Source organism: Macrobrachium rosenbergii, chromosome 6 (assembly GCF_040412425.1).
Source record: "Macrobrachium rosenbergii isolate ZJJX-2024 chromosome 6, ASM4041242v1, whole genome shotgun sequence".
NCBI classification, from domain to species: Eukaryota; Metazoa; Arthropoda; class Malacostraca; order Decapoda; family Palaemonidae; genus Macrobrachium; species Macrobrachium rosenbergii.
In genome coordinates, this window is record NC_089746.1 from 12,118,896 (window position 1) to 12,144,886 (window position 25,991).

At 36.9% G+C, this 25,991-nt stretch overlaps 1 protein-coding gene across 9 annotated transcripts in view; it reads left to right on the forward strand.

Moving 5' to 3' along the window:
• trio (trio Rho guanine nucleotide exchange factor) overlaps positions 1-25,991 on the forward strand; it is a 1,217,727-nt gene that overhangs the window by 942,325 nt on the left and 249,411 nt on the right. For all 9 annotated transcript variants that reach the window (XM_067104902.1, XM_067104910.1, XM_067104903.1 and 6 more), the window contains one exon: positions 25,622-25,715. In XM_067104902.1, the coding sequence (XP_066961003.1) occupies positions 25,622-25,715 (94 nt within the window). The remainder of the gene's footprint in view (positions 1-25,621; positions 25,716-25,991) is intronic.

The following is a 25,991-nucleotide window of genomic DNA, read 5'->3' on the forward strand; positions in this document are numbered from 1 at the left end:
AACTGATACGTTCGATGACTAAACCATCGGAATTAAAAGGAAAACGCTTCATTCTCAAGCCGTTCAAATAATATCCCTTATAAAAATAGAAACACGAACAGATTTCCTCCGGATAAGCAATTCCGAGATTTATGGCTCCTACTTTTTAGTTTTCTGTAAAAGAAAACTATTGAGATGACTGTCTGTCCGTCCGCACTTTTTCCGTCCGCCCGCAAATCTTAAAAACTACTGACGCTAGAGGGCTGCAAATTTTTATGTTGATAACCTCCAATCTTCAAAAATACCAAATTGCAGCCCTCTAGCCTCGGTAGTTTTTATTTTATTTGTGGTTTATAGTTAGCCATGATCGTGTGTCTGGCACCGCTATCGGCGCCAACAACACATGCCACAACCAGGCCGTGGTTGAAAGTTTCAAGGGCCGCGGCTGAGAGTTTCATGTGCCGTGGCTGAGAGCTTCATATAGCATTATATGCTGTATAGAAAACTCGATTACGCCGAAGAAACTTCGGCGCGCTTTTTTTTTTTGAAACTGCTCTGAAGGAATATTTTTTTCCTAATGACAAAAGGGACAGTTAGAGGCCTTATCTCAGAAAGAGAAAACCATCTTGTTAGTCGTCATGGTTTTGCAGAATGATTACATGGTTAGTATAAATGGTCTTTTATCATACAGGATGTGCAAAGTGTATTTCTCTTGCATCATTAGTCGTGTAATTTCAATTCTAGGAATTCTCAGGATGACCGAATTTTTATAACGAAGGGGATCATTTGTACTCTATTTAGATATGTTCGAAATCATTGGTATTCGGAAAATTTCCAGCGTAAGATTTCCGCTTTTAGGAATGCATTATTATTTTGGTTCCTAAGTCTTTGAGATTTGGGCAAATTAATCATGAGAATCCCCAAATCTAACCAAATTTTCCTTTTTATTCTTAGTTGTGTTCGAACACTCTCTCCCCACCATCTTTAATTTTCCAGCTCTATTTTGAATAACTTTTTTTGCACATGACATTGTAACTCTTCCCAGTTGAGTTGAGTTGTATATAGAATTTAGGCCAAAGGCCAAGCACTGGGACCAATAAGGTCATTCAGCGCTGAGACGGAAATTGATAGTAAGAAGGTTCGAAAGGTGTAACAGGAGGAAAACCTCGCAGTTGCACTATGAATCAATTTTGTGGAGAGGCTGGAAAGTAAGTTGGAAGAAAGAGAATATGAAAGGAGATATAGTAAAAGGAAATGAAAGGGGTTGCAGCTAGGGGCCGGAGGCACGCTGCAAAGAACCTTAAGTAGTGTCAGTTCTTAGAAATTTATATAAGTACTAAACGCAATGAACAAACTGTGCTTATAAACAATATAGTTACTTCTCTAGCTGCAACCCCTTTCGTTCCTTTTACTGTACCTCCTTTGATATTCTCTTTCTTCCATCTTACTCTCCACCCTCTCCTAACAATTGATTCATAGTGCAACTGCGAGGTTTCCCTCTTGTTATACACCTTTCAAATCTTTCTACTCTCAATGTCCGTTTCAGCGCTAAATGACCTCATAGGTCCAAGTGCTTTGCCTTTGGCCTGAATTCTATATTCTGTCAATCAATCTTAAGATATTCCCATGTTTTACTGTCTAATGTATTTAGTAACGTAACTAAGGATCATGATCTTGTCTACCTTGTTATCTAAAGTATTATCCTAATCCGTTGTTAAGCTCGCCACATTTTCACAAACTTTGACTTAAAATGGGTATTGTGTTCTTATCACCTACCCAATTTACGCCAGGTGTTCGGTACTTCCACCTCAATGCCTACCGACTGACAGTCCCCAGGAAGAGAGTTTTAAACGAAGGACCTAGAGCAGTTCGCTGCATCCTCTGCCACTTGATGACGCTAAAATACGATTCGCGCGTAACTTTTCCGTCGCAAGCTCTCGGGTAAAGCAAACCCGAATTCGCTGAGAGAGGATGTTCTCTTTGTTCACTTTGTTTGGTTTTATGTACAGCCCTCCACAGGGATAATTCCCTCTCTGGCGGCCCTTGTACGTCTTCAAAATAAGGTGCTTCTTATATTTTATAATTGTCTGTCAGTTCTTTCTCGTCAGTATCGTAGCTCCTGCAGAATGGGAGAGTCTTTAGGTCTTTTTTAAATTTGTTTTCTTCTTGTATTAAATTGGATAGAAGATTATTAGTCTAAGCCATGATCCGTATTATTTTTCACCTTTGACACATATTCTTCATATACTGTGCACTTATTGCCATCATATGTTTTGTGTTTAGTATCACTATGGCCTTTCTTTACACAATTTTTACACTTGAAGATGTTGTTAGCACATTTATTTGATTTGTGATTTTCACCACATCTAGGACAAGTTTGGTCATTTCTACAATTTGTTGCGCTGTGACAAAATGCCTGGCATTTATAGCATTGATTGGGCATGCAACAGTCGTATACTTTACAATGGCTATACAGTCATAGATAGCCTTTAGTATTTGTGGTGTGCATTTGATGATATACCGTATAGTGTATATATATTTGTCATCTTTGGCTATCATTTCCTTTACAATTTTCAGGTCGTCATTTTCAGAAATGAGGCTACCTATCCATGGATTTTTCTTTACAATGTTATCAACAATGTCATCTTCATCCTCCGGGACATAGACTACTTTTATTTTTGGTTTAAGTTTACCCTTCTCGTTTACTGATACATTGCTGATTTTCTGAATCCCCGTTTTTGCCTTTTGTATGTTTTTCCTGTCTGGAAATCTTGCAAATAAGTGTCCATCTCATGTTGTTTGAACCGGTTCAACTAGCGCCGTTATTTTACTCATAATATGTCTCTTTTCATTTGCTGCTGTGCTCTGTTCGTTTGTAGATTTGATCAGAAGCACTTTTTTTGTCTTTAGTGATCCAGCATAAGTTTTGTCCCTGTTTGTCATGGTCTGTACATCTTTATCAACATTGTCAATTCTGTTTTGGATTTCATCTATGTTGATCATTACGTCACTAGTTTTCTGAGCCGATTCCTGAATCAGCTTTGTTAATATCTCTGTGTTTTCTTTTACTTCCTCAAGTTCATCTTCAATGAGTTTTTCGTGTGTTCTTTGTTCAGGCCTCTTGCAATTGTTACAGATGTACAATATGTTATCACTTCGAAGCATGGGTGTGTATCTGACCTCGATACTTGAACATTCATAATGAAACCATGCGTCACACATTTCACAGCAAGTTCCTTCATCATCTCTCTCGATTTGGGTTGACTCATCCTTCTCCAGTATTTTCTTTAGTGCTCCATCTTTACGTGCTGCTACGATAATTATAAGGTAATGTTCGTATGATAGTTTGATCTTCCCTTTACTTGATTTAATTTCTACAGTATTTATTTTCTCTTTTTCCTTCCTCTTCTTCCTATTCACTTAGAACATCGCACAAGTCAGGCACTTTTCACAGAGCACTTCAGAGACACGTCTTACCGCAGGAAAGCTATAACAACTTCTGCGTGTGTTGTGGGGTTGACAGGAAACCTAGAATTCGTAAACGGAGTTTTTTTTTTTTTTTTTTTTTAGATCGCATGACGGGAAAAAGCGATATGCGATTTGCCTGATGTAGAATTTTTTCGTGTTTAAGTTGAATTTCCTGATTCTGAGACTTGCGTTCGTAAGTTGTGTAATGTAGGTTATATAATACACGGGCGTTTATAGACATTATTTAGTAATTTTAAACAGTGAGAATTTCCTCCTAGCAGGCAAAAAACACAAAATAAATATGTCTGCGACATTCTTAACTGCTGAGTCGTGGATGAACCCCATATATTGCTCAGAATATACATACATACATGCATGTATTCACATTTGCACACTTTTCTGGACGGACACACTTGCCTTCCCAAACAAGCACGTATTTGTTTTCATTTGTCTTCCGGGTTATTATTTTTCTGTGGCTGGTTCTGAAGGTCTTCTGTTACCCCCTAATAACAAATCTTATTTCTTTGAATTTAGTTAAACCTTAAAATTTGGTAAACTCCAATCTGATTAATTCTTAGGCGCATTATCAAAACAAGTAAAAAATGCGCCGGAGTTTCTTCGGAGCAGTCGAGTTTTCTGTACATCGTATAATCAAGACCTACGAAAATAGATCTATCTTTCGGTGGTCTCGGTATAAAGCTGTATGAGCCGCGGCCCATGAAACTTTAACCACTGCCAGGTGGTGGCCTGGCGTATATCATTGCCAGAAGCACGATTATGGCTAAATTTAACCTTAAATAAAATAAAAACTACTGATGCTAGAGGGCTGCAATTTGGTATGTTTGATGATTGGAGGGTGGATGATCAACATACCAATTTGCAGCCCTCTAGCCTCAGTAGTTTTTAAAATGTGACGGCGGGCAGAAAAAGTGCGGACAGAAAAAAGTGCGGACGAATAGACGAAGCCGGCACAACAGAGATGGAGAAATGTTTTTCCATCTGAATTTCATTTGCCATGTATATCCTCTTCTTGTGTTACTTGGTAATTATGATTGTTTTTTAAACATATGGTCTGTTTTTTTTATTTTTAATTCTTAGTGAAGAAATGTGATATATATAAAAAGCGACTGAACTTAGTATGCGTTATCCATACTCTAAAAAAAAATTAAAGTTTCTAACCTAGGATGCATCATCACACTTCGAAAAAAAATTAAAGCTACTTTCTTCCATCGTTTTTTATGTTCAAGCTTTTTTTTCTCTCCTTTCTATTTTTCTTTTTCTTTCTTTTCATGCTGACAGGCCACCCCGTTCCCTCACAGCCTCTTGGGTAATGGACGCAAAACTTTGAGCGGAAAACCTTTACCGCCATTGGCGTTAGGTAATTAACCAAGCGGTTGGGTCACGAGTTTTAAGCGTTGCGCTCTCTCTCTCTCTCTCTCTCTCTCTCTCTCTCTCTCTCTCTCTCTCTCTCTCTCTCTCTGGCATTGTTCCTAGGTGGGATCCCTGAAGGTGCAATGTTGGGGGGGGGGGTTATAGGCTCCCTGTGGGTGTTTGAAACTTCACAATTTGGAGAGGGGGGTTGTAGGTCTTCATGAATACAGTATATCTGTTTAATATTGTGGGACGATCATTTTTAAAGGTTTATTTTGGAGGTTGGGGTGTGCATGAGGTTGTTACAAACCTTTCCTCCCGTAGGGGGTTAGTGCCGTCAGTGCACTGCAGTCAGTACTTGAGGTTCTTCGCAGCGTCCCTTCGGCCCCTAGCTGCAACCCCTTTTATTCCATTTACTGTACCTCCGCTCATATTCTCTTTCTTCCGCCTTACTTTCCACCTTCTCCTAACAATCATTTCATAGTGCAACTGCGAGGTTTTCTTCCTGTTCCACCTTTCAAACCTTTCTATTCTTAATTTTCCTTTCAGCGCAGAATGACCTCATAGGTCGCAGTGCTTGGCGTTTTGTCAAAATTCCATATTCCATGCCATTCCATATAAATCTTGCCAGTATATTGTCACGTTTCCCCAGATTGTATTATACATTATATCGTATTATGCACTGTAATGCATATTATAATGTATAGTTTGAAGATCACTTAGATTTATTTTGGGAGTGTGGTATGCGTGAGATTGTCACAAATCGTTTCGGTATCTTTGCCACGTTTCATAAGATTGTAATATAATGCATGTCACTTTTCCTAGGATTGTATTATATACTATAATGTACATTATTTATTATAATGTGTAATTTGAGGGTCATTTAAAGATATGTTCGGAAGTGTTCTAGGCGTGAGGGTGTTGTGAATGTATTCGGTATCTTTATCACGTTTCGTAAGATTGTGTTATACATTATTTGCATTACGCATTACAATGTATAGAAGATATTATAATGTATAGTTTGAGGATCATTCCAAGATGTATTTGATCGTGGGATTGGCTCGAGATTGTTAGAAATGTTTTCATTATCTTTGTAATGTTTCGTAAGATTGTGTTATGCGTTATATCGTATGTACATTATGATGTATATGAAAATATTGTGGTGTATAATGTAGGATCAAGTTTTTTTTTATAGTGACGGTTTTTTGTAGGTGTTTGAGAATCTTGTATTTTGTAGGGGTATCATCGATATGCATGAATTATTTTTAGTCTGAATAACAACCACAACAACTCTTGTAATGTTTTCAGTTGTCGTTGTATGTTAAATGTTGTCATAGATGTCAAATTACCTTTGCATTTTATGATGTGATTTGGTTTTGTGTGTCATAACGTATGTTGTGTTATGTTTATGTTGTGGGCATAGTCGAAAATAGGGGTAATGCTTTTCTTATACACATGTCCATTAGAATTACGTGATGTTCGGGTTGTAGATGTCACCAGTGCAAGTACATAATTAAAAAGAAGAATCTCTCTCTCTCTCTCTCTCTCTCTCTCTCTCTCTCTCTCTCTCTCTCTCTCTCTCTCTCTCTCTCTCTCTCTCAGAGGAAACCCGTCCAACCCCATGCCCGTGGGCCAAAAGTGACCCGTTTGATTTTGAAAGTGGCCCACTAGAGAAAAATAAGTAAAAGTATATTTCTCTTTTTTATATACATACATACTGTACATACACACAGGTGGGCCGCATGACTTTGTTTTTTCAAGAGTGGCCCCCAGACTAAACAACTTGGACGGCCCTGCGTTAGAGTAATACATTTGCTGGCAATTTGCGAATCTCGCATCCTTTCGCGCGTTCGGGGTCTGTGCTTTTGCAAGCAAAACATTATATGAAAAAAAAAACTTATCTTATTATCAGAAATTGTTTGTTAGTCTCCTGTGAAGTTGTTAAGGCAAACATCCCGACGCGGCGAGGTGGCGGCACCTTTGATCTTGACCTTTGTCTTAAAAAAAAAAAACAAAGAGAAGCGGAAATTGCACATCATCATCGTGATCATTTTGCACACGTCGGGATTGTTCACGAATTACAAACACGTTGTTATTCAGCCTTGGTAGTAATATTTGCTTTTGCATTGTTGCTTTACTTAGAATTTTCCTCGTCGCGATTCTGGGGAAAATAGATCATCCGGCTGTTATTGCACCCCCTCCCCCCCAAAAAAAAAATTAATTACCAGGCGCTGAAATATGTTGCAGGCGACATGAACACAATTCATGGATAGTTTAAGATTGTAATAATATGTTTACAGTTTCAAAGTTCAGCCACCTCCTTTTTTTGTTTTTGTTTTTTGTTTTGTTTTTCTTAACTAGAAGGTTAAACAGTTATTTTGAATGTATCAACTTCATCTTGTAGGTGTCGGCACAGTTATTTGCTCTTTTGGAAGCTAAGGCCTGCACCCCGCGCCCCCCCGCCTCCTCTCTCTCTCTCTCTCTCTCTCTCTCTCTCTCTGGTTAGCACAAGTTCATACTACATATCTTCAAATCAGTTTTCAATTTTCCATGATTAAGGCTATTAAAATACCATGACAAAAGTCATTATGGAAATATTAAAATTTGTATACACACACACACACACACGCACACACATACACACACATATACACACACACATATATATATATATATATATATATATATATATATATATATATATTCATACTTACATACTTACACACACCAACGCCTACAAGAATTACTTATTGCGTTATATCTAATCTTAAAGTAAGAATTGAATAAAAACTTCTAGTTGCTTTTCTGACGGTATACATATTATGTATCGTTATTCTTATCTGATAACCAGACTTGATAATTGCTCAATACAGCATCACGTAATTATAGCTTTAAACATCTTTTGACAGCGATACTTGCATACTAGACGTTTTCAAGCCCAGAACCACCACCCCCTTTTTTTCTTTTTTTTTTTGTATCCCTGAAAAATGGCTAATCCTCTTTATGTACGTGTTGCATTTTCACCGGCTGATATGAGGCCCTTTGACGTTAATCTTTTTGGGGATACAAGGAATTGTTGACAGTTTTCCCAAAGGGGGATACAAGAAATGGCAGTTTTCCCCAAAAAGGAGATACAAGAAATGCCAGTTTTCCTCAAAGTGGGATTCAAAGAAATTACAGTTTTCCCCCAAAGGACGACACAAGAAATGACAGTTTTCCCTCAAAGGCGACACAAGAAATGACAGTTTCTCCCCAAAGGGGCTTACAAGAAATGACAGTTTCTCCCCAAAGGGGCTTACAAGAAATGACAGTTTCTCCCCAAAGGGGCTTACAAGAAATGACAGTTTCTCCCCAAAGGGGGTTACAAGAAATGACAGTTTCTCCCCAAAGGGGGTTACAAGAAATGACAGTTTCTCCCCAAAGGGGGTTACAAGAAATGACAGTTTCTCCCCAAAGGGGCTTACAAGAAATGACAGTTTCTCCCCAAAGGGGCTTACAAGAAATGACAGTTTCTCCCCAAAGGGGGTTACAAGAAATGACAGTTTCTCCCCAAAGGGGGTTACAAGAAATGACAGTTTCTCCCCAAAGGGGCTTACAAGAAATGACAGTTTCTCCCCAAAGGGGGCTTACAAGAAATGACAGTTTCTCCCCAAAGGGGTTACAAGAAATGACAGTTTCTCCCCAAAGGGGGTTACAAGAAATGACAGTTTCTCCCCAAAGGGGCTTACAAGAAATGACAGTTTCTCCCCAAAGGGGCTTACAAGAAATGACAGTTTCTTCCCAAAGGGGGTTACAAGAAATGACAGTTTCTCCCCAAAGGGGCTTACAAGAAATGACAGTTTCTCCCCAAAGGGGGTTACAAGAAATGACAGTTTCTCCCCAAAGGGGCTTACAAGAAATGACAGTTTCTCCCCAAAGGGGCTTACAAGAAATGACAGTTTCTCCCCAAAGGGCTTACAAGAAATGACAGTTTCTCCCCAAAGGGGGTTACAAGAGATGACAGTTTCTCCCCAAAGGGCTTACAAGAAATGACAGTTTCTCCCCAAAGGGGGTTACAAGAAATGACAGTTTCTCCCCAAAGGGGCTTACAAGAAATGACAGTTTTCCCCCCAAAACTATCATTTTCCCTCTAAAGGGCGATACAAGAAATGACATTTTTTCCTCCAAAGGGGATACAAAGAAATGACAGTTTCCCCCAAGGGAGATACAAGAAATGACAATTCTCCCTAAAAGGGGATATATGAAATGACAGTTTTCTTCAAAAGGGGGGTGTAAAGAAATTACAGTTTTCTCCAAAGGGCGATACAAGAAGTGGCAGTTTCCCCCCGAAGGGAGATACAAGAAATGACAGTTCCCCCCAAAAGGGGATACGAGAAGTGGCAGTTTCTTCCCAAAGGGGATACATGAAATGAGAGTTTCCTCTCCAAAAGAGGGAATACAAGAAATGACAGAGCCGCCCGCCCCAAACGGGGATACAAGAATTGACAGTTATTTTCCAAATTGGGATACAAGAAATGACAGTTTTCCCCGAAGAGAATTCTGGATTCCGCAAATTATTCGCCGATTGGGTGTGGCGCCAGAAATTGGACATCCGCTTTAAAAGAATACGTGTATTAAATGTGGTTGGTTTTCTAACTTAAATTATTATGAGGTTAACGTTATTGTTAATGTGCTGTAGTTGCTTTTTTAACAATCAAAATACAATTAGAGCTGGTGAATGTACTGAATATTTTAACAATCAAAATACAATCACAGCTGGTTATTGTAGTGTAGATTTTAACAATCAAAATACAATCAGAGCTGGTTAATATACTGTAGATTTTAACAGTCAAAATACAATCACAGCTGGTATGTTAATCGTGTTTCGATGTAGTGGGTTATAGAATAAATTAGCTCGTAACCAGAATACTGTATAAAGTATATATGACTATATCGGCAAAAGGATAAATTTTAAAGACTTAAAAGAAAGAATTAGATGTACTGTATATAAATGGCTTATACATGTACATTTTCTTATCAGAGGGATACCTGTACAATTTGTTGCCCATCCGAGTTTCAGCGAGTAGTTTAAGACCTGGTCTTCATTTCCCGTAGCGACTTACAGCAGTCTGCTGACTTCCAGGTACTTAATTCACTGATGAGGTTTACAGAGTCGTAGTGTGCTTCAAGAAGGTTTGAATGAAAGATGTCAAAGATCAGTTATTTGCTAAAACCCGAAATAATCTTACAAAATAAATAAATCACAAAGTTATATATTTATTTATGCAGTGTGATTGGCCACGTGTCAGCGCTTGTAGTTTTTTAAGATCGTGTATTTAATATAATTATAAAATTTTTATAGCGAAGGAGTTTCTAAACCCCTTCACCCCCACACACACACACACACACACACACACACACACACACACACACACACACACACACACACACACCCCACAGAATTAGCTAGGAATGAGAACCACTTCGATTGATATCGATCAGAACAGAAATTGCAACACAGAAGATAAAAGGGTCTGTAGCTTGGTATAAGTATAGGTCATATCTCTTTTGGAAATTTACTTCAATCTGCCACTGACTTTGTTTGTAATTTTTTCTCGATTTTTTTTTTTTTTTTTTTTTTTTTTTCTCAACCAAGATCTGATAGATGTTTCGTCCCTTTCAAGGAAGCATCCCAAAGTTCACTTAACTTCTTTCCAGTACTGACATAATATCCATAAGGTTTAAGAAATGTATGGGTACAGGTGTGTGGTTGAAAATTTATATATATATATATATATACATATATATATATATATATATATATATATATATATATATATATATATATACATATATACATACATATATACATATATACATACACAAATTTTTGACTGATACATATATATATATATATATATATATATATATATATATATATATATATATATATATATACATACATACATACATACATACATAGATACATACACAAATTTTTGACTGATACATATATATATATATATATATATATATATATATATATATATATATATATATATATATATTTATGTATTACACACATACTATATATATATATATACACACACACATATATATATATGTATATATATATATATGTATGTGTATACACTTATAAATTTTTTACTCACATCAGGTCAGAAATTTTTGTTCCACAGCAGATGATACCTGTATATATATATATATATATATATATATATATATATATATATATATATATATATATATATATATATATATATATACATACACAGTATATATACATACATACGTACATACATATGGATTACTGCTCAAATCAAGCTGTTGTTCACTGTGTGTCAGATATAACGAAAGCCCATATAAAAATAGGAGGATGGATATAAGTGAGTAATATATCGAGTTCCATAACAGGAGTCACTCTCGAGTAAAGCAGTTTGGGGCAGAATGAAATGTTAAGGTCTATAATGAGAGATTGGTTATTGATTAAATAAAGGAAGAACTTGATAAAAATCAAATTCGATTTAATCTGCGTGATTCAGGAATCTTTTTCTTCATTCTTGATATTCAGTGTTCATACGAAAATTGAGAAGTTTTCTAAAAGTGCTGGACATAGCATATATACTATATATATATATATATATATATATATATATATATATATATATATATATATATATATATATATATATATATATATATATATATATATATATATATATATATATATATATATTATATATATATATATATATATATATATATATATATATTATATATATATATATATATATACTGTATATACATATCAGTTCCTCGTTTGACGGGTTGGTATAGTTCTCGGCTAGCACTCTGCTGGGCCCTCGTTCGAGTCTCCTGCCGGCCAATGAAGAATTAGAGGAATTTATTTCTGGTGGTAGAGATTCATTTCTCGCTATAATGTGGTTCGGATTCCACAATAAGCTGTAGGTCCCGTTGCTAGGTAACCAGTTGGTTCTTAGCCAAGTAAAATAAGTCTAATCCTTCGGACCAGCCTTAGGAGAGCTGTTAATCAGTTCAGTGGTCTGGTTAAACTAAGGTATACTTTTATATATATTACTAATTATGTATATAGGTGTTTTAAGGTGTAGATTTAACTTTGCTGGATTTTGTTTTACTGGTTGTCAACTGACACGTCATGAAGTAGTTCACTTATTTTTGCTTTGCTGCATTATTGATTAGCGGTTCCGGGTAGTCTTCGTTATGTGTTTAGTGTTTAGTCGAACAAAGAATTAATCTTATATGGTTCATTTTGCATGTATGTAAGATATGGCCAACAGAGCTCAGCTATTTCATCATAGAATAAACTAGAATATGTCACGTATAAATTATAGCAGCAGTTGTCAGTTCGAAAGCCAGGTGGTAGAATCAGCACTGATTACGCAAAGAAATGCGATGAACCTCTCAAAAGGAGCCTGGGATTCAGATCTGACTGATAAAATCTTCCTCCAACCAGCGTTTAAGAAGATTTAGAAGAAGCAGCTGTCAACAGGAGTGGCGTAGCGGCCGACTTCTGGAACATTCCTTCAACTGTGTATACTATAGCGCGGTTCTCTACTTCTTAATCCTTTCTGGCGTTTTTATGGGCTCCTTTTATTAGGTGTGTGTGTATATATATATATATACAGTATATATATATATATATATATATATATATATATATATATATATATATATATATATATATATATGTATGTATGTATGTATGTATGTATGTATGTATATTATATATATATATATATATATATATATATATATATATATATATATATATAGAGAGAGAGAGAGAGAGAGAGAGAGAGAGAGAGAGAGAGAGAGAGAGAGAGAGAGAGATCCTTTAAGGTGTGTAGTCTAAGTAACGAGTAGTGCCTGCTAGTTAGTTGGCTGTCGTGAATCGCGGTAGGATACTAAAAATGACAACCAGAATAACAGCACCTTCAGTCAACAGTGCCGGAAATACTTCAGTGAAGTTCTCCAGTATATTTTTATGAGTGTGAGATGCTGTCTATAAACATTTGTATAGTTGTTGATCTGCTGACTTTGTTAGTGTTCTGATTATTAATATGATGAACTGACATGTGTCAATCAATCTTGAGCAAGTTTCAATTCCGTCTTTTAATCTTTGGTTGAGGAGAAATAGAACGAAAAAACCATAGTGATTATTTTTGTACAATTTTCTGGGAATAGTCCATAAGGTTTTTCTTGATAAGGTTTTCTAGCTGAAAAATTTAGTGTTTCTTTTTTATTTTGATTTTAAAGAATTAGTTTCTTTTGGGGATATTTTATGAAGGATTATATGATAAAAAGTTTAATTGTAAGGATCGCAGATTTCGATCTCTCTCTCTCTCTCTCTCTCTCTCTCTCTCTCTCTCTCTCTCTCTCTCTCTCTCTCTCTCTCTCTCTCTCTCTCTCTCTCTCTTGTAATAATTATGGAACTGTTGATACTTGGACTTCAGCAGGATTTTTCCATGAAAAATCTCCGTATATCGAACAGTTACGACCCATGAAGTATCTTGTGTGCTTAAATTAAAATGAAATGTGCATAGTTTGTGCAATAATAATAATAATAATAATGATAATAATAATAATAATAATAATAATAATAATAATAATAATATAATAATAATAATAATAATAATAATAACAATAATAATAATAACAATAATAATAATAAAACTTAACATCTCATGTTTAATATATTTATTATTGTCGAACTCAAGCTTATTATTATTATTATTATTATTATTATTATTATTATTATTATTATTATTATTATTTACTACCGGTAGTAGTAGTAGTAGTAGTAGTAGTAGTAGTAGTAGTAGTAGTAGTATTCATATTTGGTAAGATCTCCTCGAAACTACAATTTCACGATACTGCATGACACTGTGACGAACAAAGACTGCTTTTGAAAGCTGCCCCCCTCCTCCCCCTCCTGCGAGAATTTAAGCTGAAGGCACACCCTCCTGCCCTTCGTGAGTTCGGGAAGCCTCCTGAAGTGATTTCGTGGGAGGGCGTGAATGTCCCGAATCTCAAGGTTTAAGCTTCTACACTTACTTGAGGAAAGTGATCCTTGATGGTAAATATTGCCGAGGAAATTATGGTTTTCTCTCTCTCTCTCTCTCTCTCTCTCTCTCTCTCTCTCTCTCTCTCTCTCTCCTTCTTTAGACCTATGTCTACGTTCACCCCTCTCCTCAGCATCCCCCCCCCTCTCTTATCCTCATCCGGGACATCCACCTACTCCTGCTTCTGCGGCTGCTGAGAGAGAGAGAGAGAGAGAGAGAGAGAGAGAGAGAGAGAGAGAGAGAGAGAGAGAGACTCGCCGCCATGTGTGTATGTGTGTTGGTTCCTCTTGCTTGCTCTCACTCTCTCAGACTCCCTCTCTCTCGGTTGTCTCTCTTGCGCTCTCTCTCCTCCCTCCCTCCCTCCCCCTCTCTCTCTCTCTCTATGTCCCTCTATAGTGGTGGTGGAGGTGCGTGCGGGCGTGCGTGTGTTCGAACCCCCACCTAGCAGCTACCTCACTGGTGTGTGGCGGTAATGGTGTAGCCAGCTGTGGTAGCAGCCATGATGTCGGTTCTGTCTTAGTCCCGGAGTGTGTAATGTGTGTATTCATATACATATTTATTGATTGATATATGTATCTATATCTACTACTACTACTACATGTATGTGTGTGTGTGTTCCCACTCTCCCTGCTGCTGTCGTTCCTGAATCTGGCCGGAGTCTCTTAGAACAGCCAATTCCCCAACAACCACCTCTCTCTCTCTCCTCTCTCCGAAAGTGACACGCCCTTAGTGACAAGGGTGATGAGAAGGACTCTCTGGTGGTGAGGATGATGATGATGATGATGAGGATGAGGATGATGATTCTGATGATGATCCAGTGAGGAGAGATGATGATGATGCTGCATCTGATGACAATGATGAAATTGATGATGATGAAATTGATGATGATGATGAGCGTGTCTGCCAGGCAGACTGACCCACTCCTCCTGCTGCTCTTCCTCCATGTCACCTAGTTTCCTCCTCTCCGTTGGCCCCTTCGTCGTTCGTCTGTCTGCGTTCGCAAAAATTATAGATATCACACGATGATGGTGAAGCTGCTGCCGCTGCTGCTGCTGCTGCTGCTGCTGCCGATTCTGCTGCCGCTGCTTCCGTTGCCGCTGCCGCTCTTCTCCCTCCGTGTGTAGCGGACTGATGGAGGTCTTCACCACCAACCTTGACCTCTGTTGTCGTTTGATCTTTCAAACCAACTCGACCTCTAATTTGACCCGGTCTTGTTGTTACTATTACTACCACTATTACTACCACTACTACTACTACAACCTGCACCGCTCTGCGCATCCCTCTACTACTACTACTACTAACACTCCCAAACCCGACGCCCTATGTAAGTCTTTTTTCGCCCTACGGTTGGATGTGTTCGCTTTCGTTCAGTGGCTTTTTTCTGTGTTGTCTTAGGTAGCTTTATATGTCTCGCCCCCACGATGTCTGGCATGACCTGACCTGACTTGGCCTGGCCTGGCCTGGCCTGGTCTGGTCTGGCCTGGCCTGGCCTGGCCTGGCCTGGCCTGACACCCCCCTCAGGCCGCAGACACACGAGCAAGCCTTGAAAAAACGTTTCTGCCCAAGCACTGGGACCTGACCGCTTTTTTTTCCAGCATGTGCTTCTATATACCTGCATGGCGCCATGACCTGTAATGCGTTTTCCCATCTCTCTCTTTTTACCTGTCTCGCCGTGTATATGCCTAATTTGGCATTATAGGTCATAGGTCATTGGTGTTAGGATGTCAGGTAACTCTCAAATAAAACTGAGTCTCCATTGAAGTGCGGGTCAGTCGTGCGGGCAGTATCAGTGAAGGCTTTTTATCTCTCTCTCTCTCTCTCTCTCTCTCTCTCTCTCTCTCTCTCTCTCTCTCTCTCTCTCTCTCTCTCTGTGTTTACATGTAGTCAAGGCACTTAAGGGATTCGACCCTTTCCCTCAACGACCCTTCCATGAAGGAGTAAATCGTAGGCTTGACTTCTGAGGGCGATTGGAGGAGTTCCGAGCCCTCCTGCCCTCCGGTAGGTGGAGGGAGGGAGAGAGAGGTGTGAGGGAGGGTAGGAAGGAGGGTAGAAGGGATTGGGATGGATATGTCCAGCATGGATGCCAAGATCGTTATTTTTAGTCTGGTTGTACGTGACGTAGAATCTGCGAGTACATGATGTTTTTGCGACCCCTCTCAAGATGTTTGGGATTGCGTACGTGCGCGCACGCACGAGCGTATGTACGAGATACAAACATATGTGCAGTCGAAATATGTCGGTCATAATTTCCATGGTTTAAGCCTGGTGCAGGGAATATAATACGATCATTTTATCATGAAAATGAAGTTTCGTATCCTAGGATTCGATCCAGACAACAGGCTGCCATGGGAGTATTGTTAATGTCTTGGCATAAGAAAGAAACCATACCATTTACAAAGTGAGGCCGTCATGATATTGCAAGAAACTGTTTTTATCAAGCTCAGCATATATTTTGATATATTTAGACGCCCACTGGACATTAGACAGTAACAAAATATTTAATCCCAGGTAGATTACTTGCAACGCATTTATTATGTAAAATGTACTAAGTATTCATTGAAGAATTTAGGTAACGAGCCAGAGATCATTTAATTTCATATTTGTTTCTCTCTCTCATTTTGTTTCATTGAGGACCATCTTACCCCGGGGAAAGGGGGAGGGGAGAGAGAGTGGGGGGAGGGGGGTTCTTGTTTGACGTCTTGCGCGGTAGGGAACGAGTTTTGGTGTATTGTTGAATGAATGGATGAGTATCGATTCTTTAGTACAGTGTGTTTTGTTTGTAGTGCCCACAGTGTTTTTTTTTTTTTTCTCTCTCGTGTACAAATATCGATCTGTGCCAGGTGGGTGGCGAGTTTGTTTTGGCTTGTGGTTTAATAATACCAGCTCATCATGCTTAAGATGTGACAGTTGATCAACTGTACGTAGGTATATATGTACAGTATGGTGTAGTCAGTTAATTATGTGAATTTCCACTGGATTATTTAGCTTGAGGTGTGACTGTTAATTAATTGTACGTAGGTATGTACGTACAGTGTGGTGTAGTCCGTTAATTATGTGAATTGCCATTGGATTATTTAGCTTTGAGATGTGACAGATAATTAATTGTACGTATTCGTGTATCTTCAGTATTGTGTAGGCAGTTAATTATGTGAATTGCCACTGGGTTATTTAGCCTGAGATGTGACAGTCAATTCTACGTATGTATGTAGGTACCGTGTGCTCGAATCAGTTAATTATGTGAATTGCCATTGGATTACTTAGCTTGAGATGTGACAGTTAATTTTACGTTAGTATGTATGTTCAGTATGGTGGAGTCTGTGTAATTATGTGAATTGCAGTTGGATTATTGTTTTGTTTTTATAATCTTTGATTGGGTATTGATATGATTTTTAGATAAACTTTTGTCTAGGTGCTGGCGTAAACAGCTGTGAGAACGTATTTCTCGTAGACAAGCCTAGATAAATAATATGTTTGAGATTTCTTTCGACGTCACTCGGGAAATTTACACACTTCCATTCATAAATGCCTTTGGTTGTCTGTGAAGTACGGGTTAACGTATAGAAGTTTGTTACGTCGTGACTGGTTCATTCATAATTTAAAAAATAAAAATTATAATCAGATTTGAATCTTAAAATTTTCCTTTTAGGAAAATTTTCGTGACTATAAAAGACCAGTTGATTCGCGTATCATTTTGTTGTGACTAGTGCGTACTAGACACGCCCACTCTTGGGAGTTGTAGAGTGCGTTCGAGGCTATTCCATTATGTTGCTTCTTGTGTTTCCTTTTTCATCCCCATTCGTAGTTAGTTTTTTCGTCCCTCTCCCACATACAGTGTTCTCACATTTCGGCCTGCTGTTTGCCTAATAGGATGTTTATTTAGATTTCTCTCTTTTTAAATAAATCTTTGTATATATAATATATATGTGTATATATATGTATATATATCTATATATATGTATATATATTTATATATATAATTGTGTCACTTGTTATATATATATACATACATATACACATATATATTATCTATATATATATATATATATATATATATATATATATATATATATATATATATATATATATATTATTAACTTTATCATATACACAATTGTTCTGTGCATTAGTAGAATTACTAAAGGACCTCATTAAAACTGGATGGTATCTAACAGTTTTTTATTCAGAAAAAGTTTCAAGCTTTCATAGGCAAACAGTCCACATTATCAAGTACGGATACTTGATAATGTGGACTGTTTGTCCATGAAAGCTTGTAACTTTTTCTGAATAAAAAACTCCGTTAGATACCATCCAGTTTTAATGAGGTCCTTTTAGTAATATATATATATATATATATATATATATATATATATATATATATATATATATATATATATATATATATATATATATATATTGCTTATTTGTCGAGTGTGCTTGTTCATGTAAATGTATTGTCTTTTTAATAAACATTTGCGTAACGATAAATCCAGGCCTGCTTGCACTGTAATTGTAGACAACGAGGTGCCAAGTAGCCCCTTTAAAAATGATTGGTATTCCCGCACTGGTGTTGATGTATTTAACTGTGATCATCCTGCCTCGGGTCCATCGAGAATTGACCATATAGGCCTATAGTCGGTTTGCTTCGGTTTGTTTATTTTATTTTATTTTTTCAGTTGAGATCGCAACTGAATATTAATGGCAATGTGGAAAATGACGAGAGAGAGAGCGAGAGAGAGAAACAGTAATAACATGAAATTTGTTATTATGAAATATGACACATTTCTCATATCTTTTAAGACCACTTCTAAGTTTTAATGGAGGTGTGGAAACAGCCGCTAAAGTGAGCGAGTAACAGTAAAACCACGAAATAAAAAGCCTTATATTTTGAAATATTAATTTTCCATTATTTGTGTCGGATACTTCGAAAGGCGGAAACTTTCAATATTCAACGCAATTTAGGTGTTCATTCCTATTCATAGACAGTCATAAGACTGCGCCCTCTAGGTTGAAGATGTCTCAGTCGGAATATATCAGGTGAAAATGTCCGTTCATCGTGACTTCCCCAGAGGTTTTAAAAGCCGGATTTCCCCGTATAGTAGGGAGGTATTGCCGTCAGTGCACCTCATGCGGTGCACTGTAGGCATACTTAAGGGTTTTGCAGCGTGTCTTCTGCCCCGAGCTGTAACCCCTTGCGTTCCTTTTACTGTACCTCCTCTCATAGTCGCTTTCTTCCGTCTTACTTTCCACCCTCTCCTAACAATTGATTCATGGTGCAACTGCGGGGTTTTCCTCCTGTTACAACTTTCAAAACTTTTACTGCCAATTTCCGTTTCAGCGCTGAATGACCTCGTAGGTCCCAGTGCTTGGCCTTTGGCCTAAATTCCATATTCAGCTGAATTAAAACTCGCATTTGAAAGTCACTCAGATTCACTTTGTTTATTAGCGGTGATTTTTTCCTCTAATCAGTTCAATTTTTTTTTTTTTTTTTTTTTTTGTGAAAGCTATCGCACATGCCATGGAGAAATTGAAGAGGTATGATTTTGGAAATGCATTAATAAATTTAAGGTTTATAAATAGCTAGAAATGTTTCAATACTACGTGATGTGGTTTTTGTAATTAGCCCTGTCGGAGGTTGAAAGAGAATCTTCTGTACAACTTCCCTTATATTCCCGTGATTTCTTTTATGGAAATCAGTTCTTCATGAAAAGAAATGTAACGATTTAATTCAGCTTGACGTGACCTCAGAGTGCATGCAGAGATTACTTTGAGCAAAATCATGGCATAACAATAATGATTTGTGCAGGTCAAATTTACTTGAATAGATCGCGGTACATTTAACATGGTTGGTTTTGTGGATATGAAAAAAGATGTCGATTAGGCAGTTACATATATATATAAATATATATATATATATATTATATATATATATATATATATATATGTATATATATATACACACACACACACAGAGTGTGTGCGCGCCCTCATGTGTATCTGTATAGAGTACCTATATCTGTGGTGTCATATTTCTCTGTGTGCTGCATACTTACACATACATGAAAATGAGCTGGGTTCAGAAGATGTAACGGGAGTTTTTGATATATACAATAGTATGATTATACTGTGTGTATATATGTATATACATGTGTGTATGTATATATATTTATATATATATACATACATGTGTGTATGTATATATTTATATATATATATATACATACATACATGCACATACATACATTAATATATGTAAATACATCCTTTGAAAATGAAAAAGAACCGTTGGTCTTTGCCGTTGTTTCCGGGAAACATCGCTCGTAAAAATACGGATTGTAAGCATTAACACTTGCACATCGGAATAACACATGAGAACCGCCAGTTTTGCATATTTTGAATTACAGTAGAAATGGAGTTCGTAGAGTATTGTACATCTCTTTGAAACCGTGTAAGTTCAGACTTTCAATCTTTTTTTTTAAGTTTTATGATGCTTGTCAAGAAGTGAAACGAAGATAATTTTCTTAGTTATCGAATTGGTTAAACAGTAATGTTAAAACGACATTTTAGGTGCAAGAACATGCAATTTATTTTAAATGAGTATATATATATATATAATACCCTGTATACATGTATATATAATATATATATATGTGTGTGTGTGTGTACACATATATATACACATACAAAATATATATAGTGCGTGGGTATGTGTATATACATATTTTATATATATATATTGTATAATTGTTCGTTGTAATTTTGTCCTAATAATAATATGAGGTGCATCGTTTGTTTTAACTGGGTGTAATTGACTTGGAGAACAAATTCTGTTCAGCGTGAATAAACATTTGATGATGATTTAAGAGAATGATGACTGGAACTGCTTAATAGAGCAACACAGAGGTCGCTCGCCACTTTTTGGCTGTGTAAAAAAAAGTTAAGGTCATTGACATGTGTACCTTTCTTTTTTAGTTTTCTGTAGCCGAAAACTATAATGCCGGCTTTGTCTGTCTGTCCGCACTGTATCTGTCCGCCCTCAGATATTAAAAACTACTGAGGCTAGAGGGCTGCAAATTGGTATTTTGATCATCCACCCTCCAGTCATCAAACATACCAAATTGCAGCCTTGTAGTTTTTATTTTAAGGTTAAAAGTAGCCATAATCATGCTCCTGGCAACGATATAGGACAGGCCCCCATCGGGCCGCGGTTAAGTTTCATGGTCCGCGGCTCATACAGCATTATACCGAGACCACCGAAAGATAGATATATTTTCGGTGGCCTTGATATATATGCCGTAGCGGCTGTACAGAAAACTCGATTGCGCCGAAGAAACCTCTGCGCATTTTCTACATGTATTTTTTTTTTTTTATTCGTGACGAAGATTGTGCACTTTTTTTCGCTTTTTTCTTCGTGAGGCAGATTTTCCATGATTTGTAGAAAGGTACCTCAAAGAAAGGTCTCATGTCTCATGTCCACGTAGGGGAGTAGTGCCGTCAGTGCACTTCATGCGGTGCACTGTAGGCATTACTTGAAGTTCTTTGCAGCTTCCCTTCGGCCCATAGCTGCAACCCCTTTCATTTCTTTTACTGTACCTCCGTTCATATTTTCTTTCTTCCATCTTATTCCACCTTCTTCTAACAATTGATTCAGAGTTACACCTTTCAAGCTTTGTTACTCTCAATTTTCCTTTCAGCGCTGAATGATCCTCATGGGTCCCAACGCTTGGCCTTTGGCATAAATTTTATATTCTATTTATCTGTCACGTCTCATAGGCCATAAGAGGGGAGATACTCTTATCTTTTTTTTTCAGTTACGGATAATTGCGAAATTGTCGACTCGCTGGGAGTTGACAGTTGATGTTGCTTGTTCTCTGCTATGAGTCAGAGAGAATGGAATGAGATTTGGGAACATACTCTAGTGGAGAATAGAGATGAATAACCAAAAGAACTTGTCAGAAGTTGTGACAGATTATACTGACAATTATCCATGTGTCTTTTGAAAGGGTTAATGAAACAGTGTGTTCCATCTACACCCTGTTTAAATCACCAGAACAAATCTTTATATACTGTGTACATATATATATATATATATATATATATATATATATATATATATAGAGAGAGAGAGAGAGAGAGAGAGTCTGTCTGTCTAGCTATAAATCTCCAGAACAAATCCACACATATTAGATATATAGATATATATGTACAGTGTATATATATATATATATATATATATATATATATATATATATATATATATATATATATACATATATATATATATACAGTATATATATATATATATACAGTATATATATATATATATATATATATATATATATATATATATATATATATATATATAGTTTGTCATTGTCTGTCTGTTTAAAGTCATTTAATGACGATAAAGCTGTAGTAGTTATGTGTTGCCGCAGTGGTTGCTGTTTTTAACGTAACCCCTCCTCCTTCTCAAAAGTCAACTGATTCATTTAAATAGTCTCTCGTGTGTATTATTCTTAAGAATTGTTGTTTACATTTTTTTTTTTAGTCCCAGTTTAATGATGCGACGAAACCCGTAAATACAAGAACGCCGATAGAATCTTTATATAATGAAAAGTTGGAACTGGGCAGACTTCCAAGTCAATTCGGTCGCCGTGGAGAAAGGATATCTGTGGCATTCTAGGCTTATGCGATTATACCAACCGGCCCCTTAAAAAGAGGCCGGTCAAATTACATACAGAGGAAAGCAGAGAGTTCCTAGTTCTGGAAGTGAATTATATGAAGAATCTAAATTATAAAAAAACTGATTGTCTCTCGAGTTTATCATTTACTCTGGATATTTGTAGAAAAATACATGAAATTACTTGCATCCTTTCCTTGGAGCTTTTGCACTGACGGTTATTAGCAAAACACTTCCGTTTTTTCCTTTTATTTTTTATTTTCAATAATAAGGGCCTCCGAAGGGGTGGTACCCCATGCGGTGCACTGTAGTCATTACTTAAGGTTCCTTGCAGCGTCCCTTCGGCCCCTAGCTGCGACCGCTTTCGTTACTTTTACTGTACCTCCTTTCATATTCTCTTTCTTCATCTTACGTTCCACCCTCTCCTAACAGTTGATTCATAGTGCAACTGCGGGGTGTTCCTCCTGATATGCCTTTCAAGCCTTCGTACTGTCAATTTGCGTTTCAGGTCTGAAAGACCTCTTAGGTCCCAGTGCTTGGCCGTTGCCCTAAATTCTATATTCAATTTAGTAATAAAGGCAAGTTTGTATTTTTACCATTTTATTTTTGCAGTTATATAAGTGAATAAAACTTATCATTGACATCAGACCTGGTGAGCCGGCACCTATGAAACCTATTAAATAGAATTATTATGAAAATGGACCAGGATGTAAACAAGACATTGACAAAAAAAAAAAAATAATAAATAAATAATAAGAATAGCATCCTAAATGCTCACATATCATAAGTAATATACATGCGTTAATATGTATAGTATGTTTAATACTTAGGCAGAAACGTATGCAGTTTATTTCCATATATATTATTTATGTCATGGGATGTTTAATGCTGCGTTGTAGTTTTCAGAAATATTCTTGAGAATCAGTATCCTGAGATCTATTGAGAAATAAATGATTTTGGCCATTTTGAAAAATGGCCTCTTGATGGCATATCAGCGTTGTCACGCCTTTTAAGATCGTAGATGGTAATGAAGGAATTGAACTGAATATCGAATTTAGGCTAAAGGCCAAGCACTGGGACCTCTGGGGTCATTCAGCGCTGAAATGGAAATTGAGAGAAAAAAGGTTTGAAAGGTGTAACAGGAGGAAAACCTCGCAGTTGCACTTTTGAAACAATTGTTAGGAGACGGTGGAGAGTAAGAAGGAAGAAAGAGAATATGAAAGGAGATACAGCAAAAGGAACGAAAGGGGTTGCAGCTAGGGACCGAAGGGACGCTGCAAAGAACTTTAAGTAATGCCTACAGTGCACCACATGAGGTGCACCGGCGGCCCTGCTTCCTTACGGGGAGATTGTAATGATGATGATGATGTGATGATGATGGTGACACCAAAAATAATGTGCGTTAATTTAAGAACGCCTCAATTGCAGAGCACTTCGCTTTGATTAACACGGCGAGCGCAGTTGGGCAGTGCGAATAATGATTTATTTAAGACTGTTAATGATTCATTCAGAATATTACTGCTTGCAGACGCGAATCTGTTTTAAATTATTATGCTGAGGACCAGTTCAGTAGTGGAGTCTCTCGTATACGTAATGGCTCTATGACAACTTTTATATATCCACCGTGTGGAATGTTTCTATGCTTTCCGATTGAAGACATTGCGTTTCGAAATGCTATACTGTGTGTTCATGTGTTTGTGTGTCCATTTTTTCCATGAGCGACAGCAGTCTGTTAAGTAAGATTCATATTTATGACATGCACATGATACAGGCAGATAACGAAACCAGGCATTTCACGAACTGCCTAAAATTTCAGGCAGATAGCGAAATGCACTTAGGGACATTTGATCCTCCAGGGGCTAGTACTAAACACAGCGAAACAGTGTAGATGAACCACTGTTTCTCCGTGTTCAGTACTAGCCCCTGGGGAGGGGGGATCAAATGTCCCTAAGTGCATTTCGCTACCTGCCGGAAATTTCAGGCAGTTTGCGAAATGCCTGGTTTCGCTATCTGCCTGTAAGACACACAACGTAAAAACAAAAAATAAAATAAAGTAATGGTAAATGTTGTTTTAACCGGGTTTTTCAGTTAGTTTCCTGTTCCTGAACATACTTTGAACGTAGACTTGTTGAAACTCCACGGTTAAAATTAGCCATATTTTACTTTGTTATTGAAGGATAGTGCATCATTAAAATTTTATGTGGTTGTGGAAATATAATTCTTGAAGCAGTCTCACCTGTGTATTTGCCTTATTTTTTTTTTAAATATACATTGTTGTCTTGAATATACACACGTTACAGCATCTTTATACTACATACAGTCCGTTTTTGTGTGCGCGTATGTATGTGTGTGTATATATATATATATATATACAATGTATGCATAATATATACTCGTATATTTATATATTTTGTATAACGTATGTAAAGTACACTGCTCGACAGTACAGTACACTCCTTTCTAATTGGAAGGTTTTTTGCATTTCAATTTTATAATTAGAGTTATGGGGATCATTTCCTGTCATGATAGTACACACTTACTAATGTATACCTCCGGTTAACACTAATTTTATTTTTTTCTTAGTGTTAAGATTTTTTTCTCGATAAATTAATAAATTACTTTATTTGTGTTTTTGACATTGTTATATTAAGGAGAGTAAGTCCTTCATTTTACAACTTACACACACACATTAGTATATACAGTATATATATATATATATATATATATATATATATATATATATATATATATATATATATATATATATATATATATATATATATATATATATATAATATTTATATATATATATATATATATATATATATATATATATAAAACATATATCTACATATTGTCTATAAGTGTACGTATGCACTTGCATATCTTTATTTCATGTACAGTACTTGTATGCATACGTACAGATTTCCCAGCTAAAGCGACGTGTACCTTCCCTTTATATTTCATTGCCTGTGTGTGTGTAATGTGATTAATAACGTTATTTGCTTTTCTTTCTTTGCAGAGGGCGTGGCGGGGGTTGGCGGGGAGGTCGCCGGAGGCCCCGCCCCCGCCGGAGGTGGCTCCTCCCCCGTCACGAAGAGGAAAGGTTTCTCAAGGTTAGTCAGTTATGATTTTGCATTGAATTCTCTCTCTCTCTCTCTCTCTCTCTCTCTCTCTCTCTCTCTCTCTCTCTCTCTCTCTCTCTTTATTATAATGTACTAAATAATATACTTTTTTCAGGACTTGGCCCAATTTTATGTTTGAGAAATCTCTCTCTCTCTCTCTCTCTCTCTCTCTCTCTCTCTCTCTCTCTCTCTCTCTCTGCTTATTCAAGGGTACTAATTATTATACGTTTTGCAGCAGTTGGCCAGTTGTGTTCTCTCTCTCTCTCT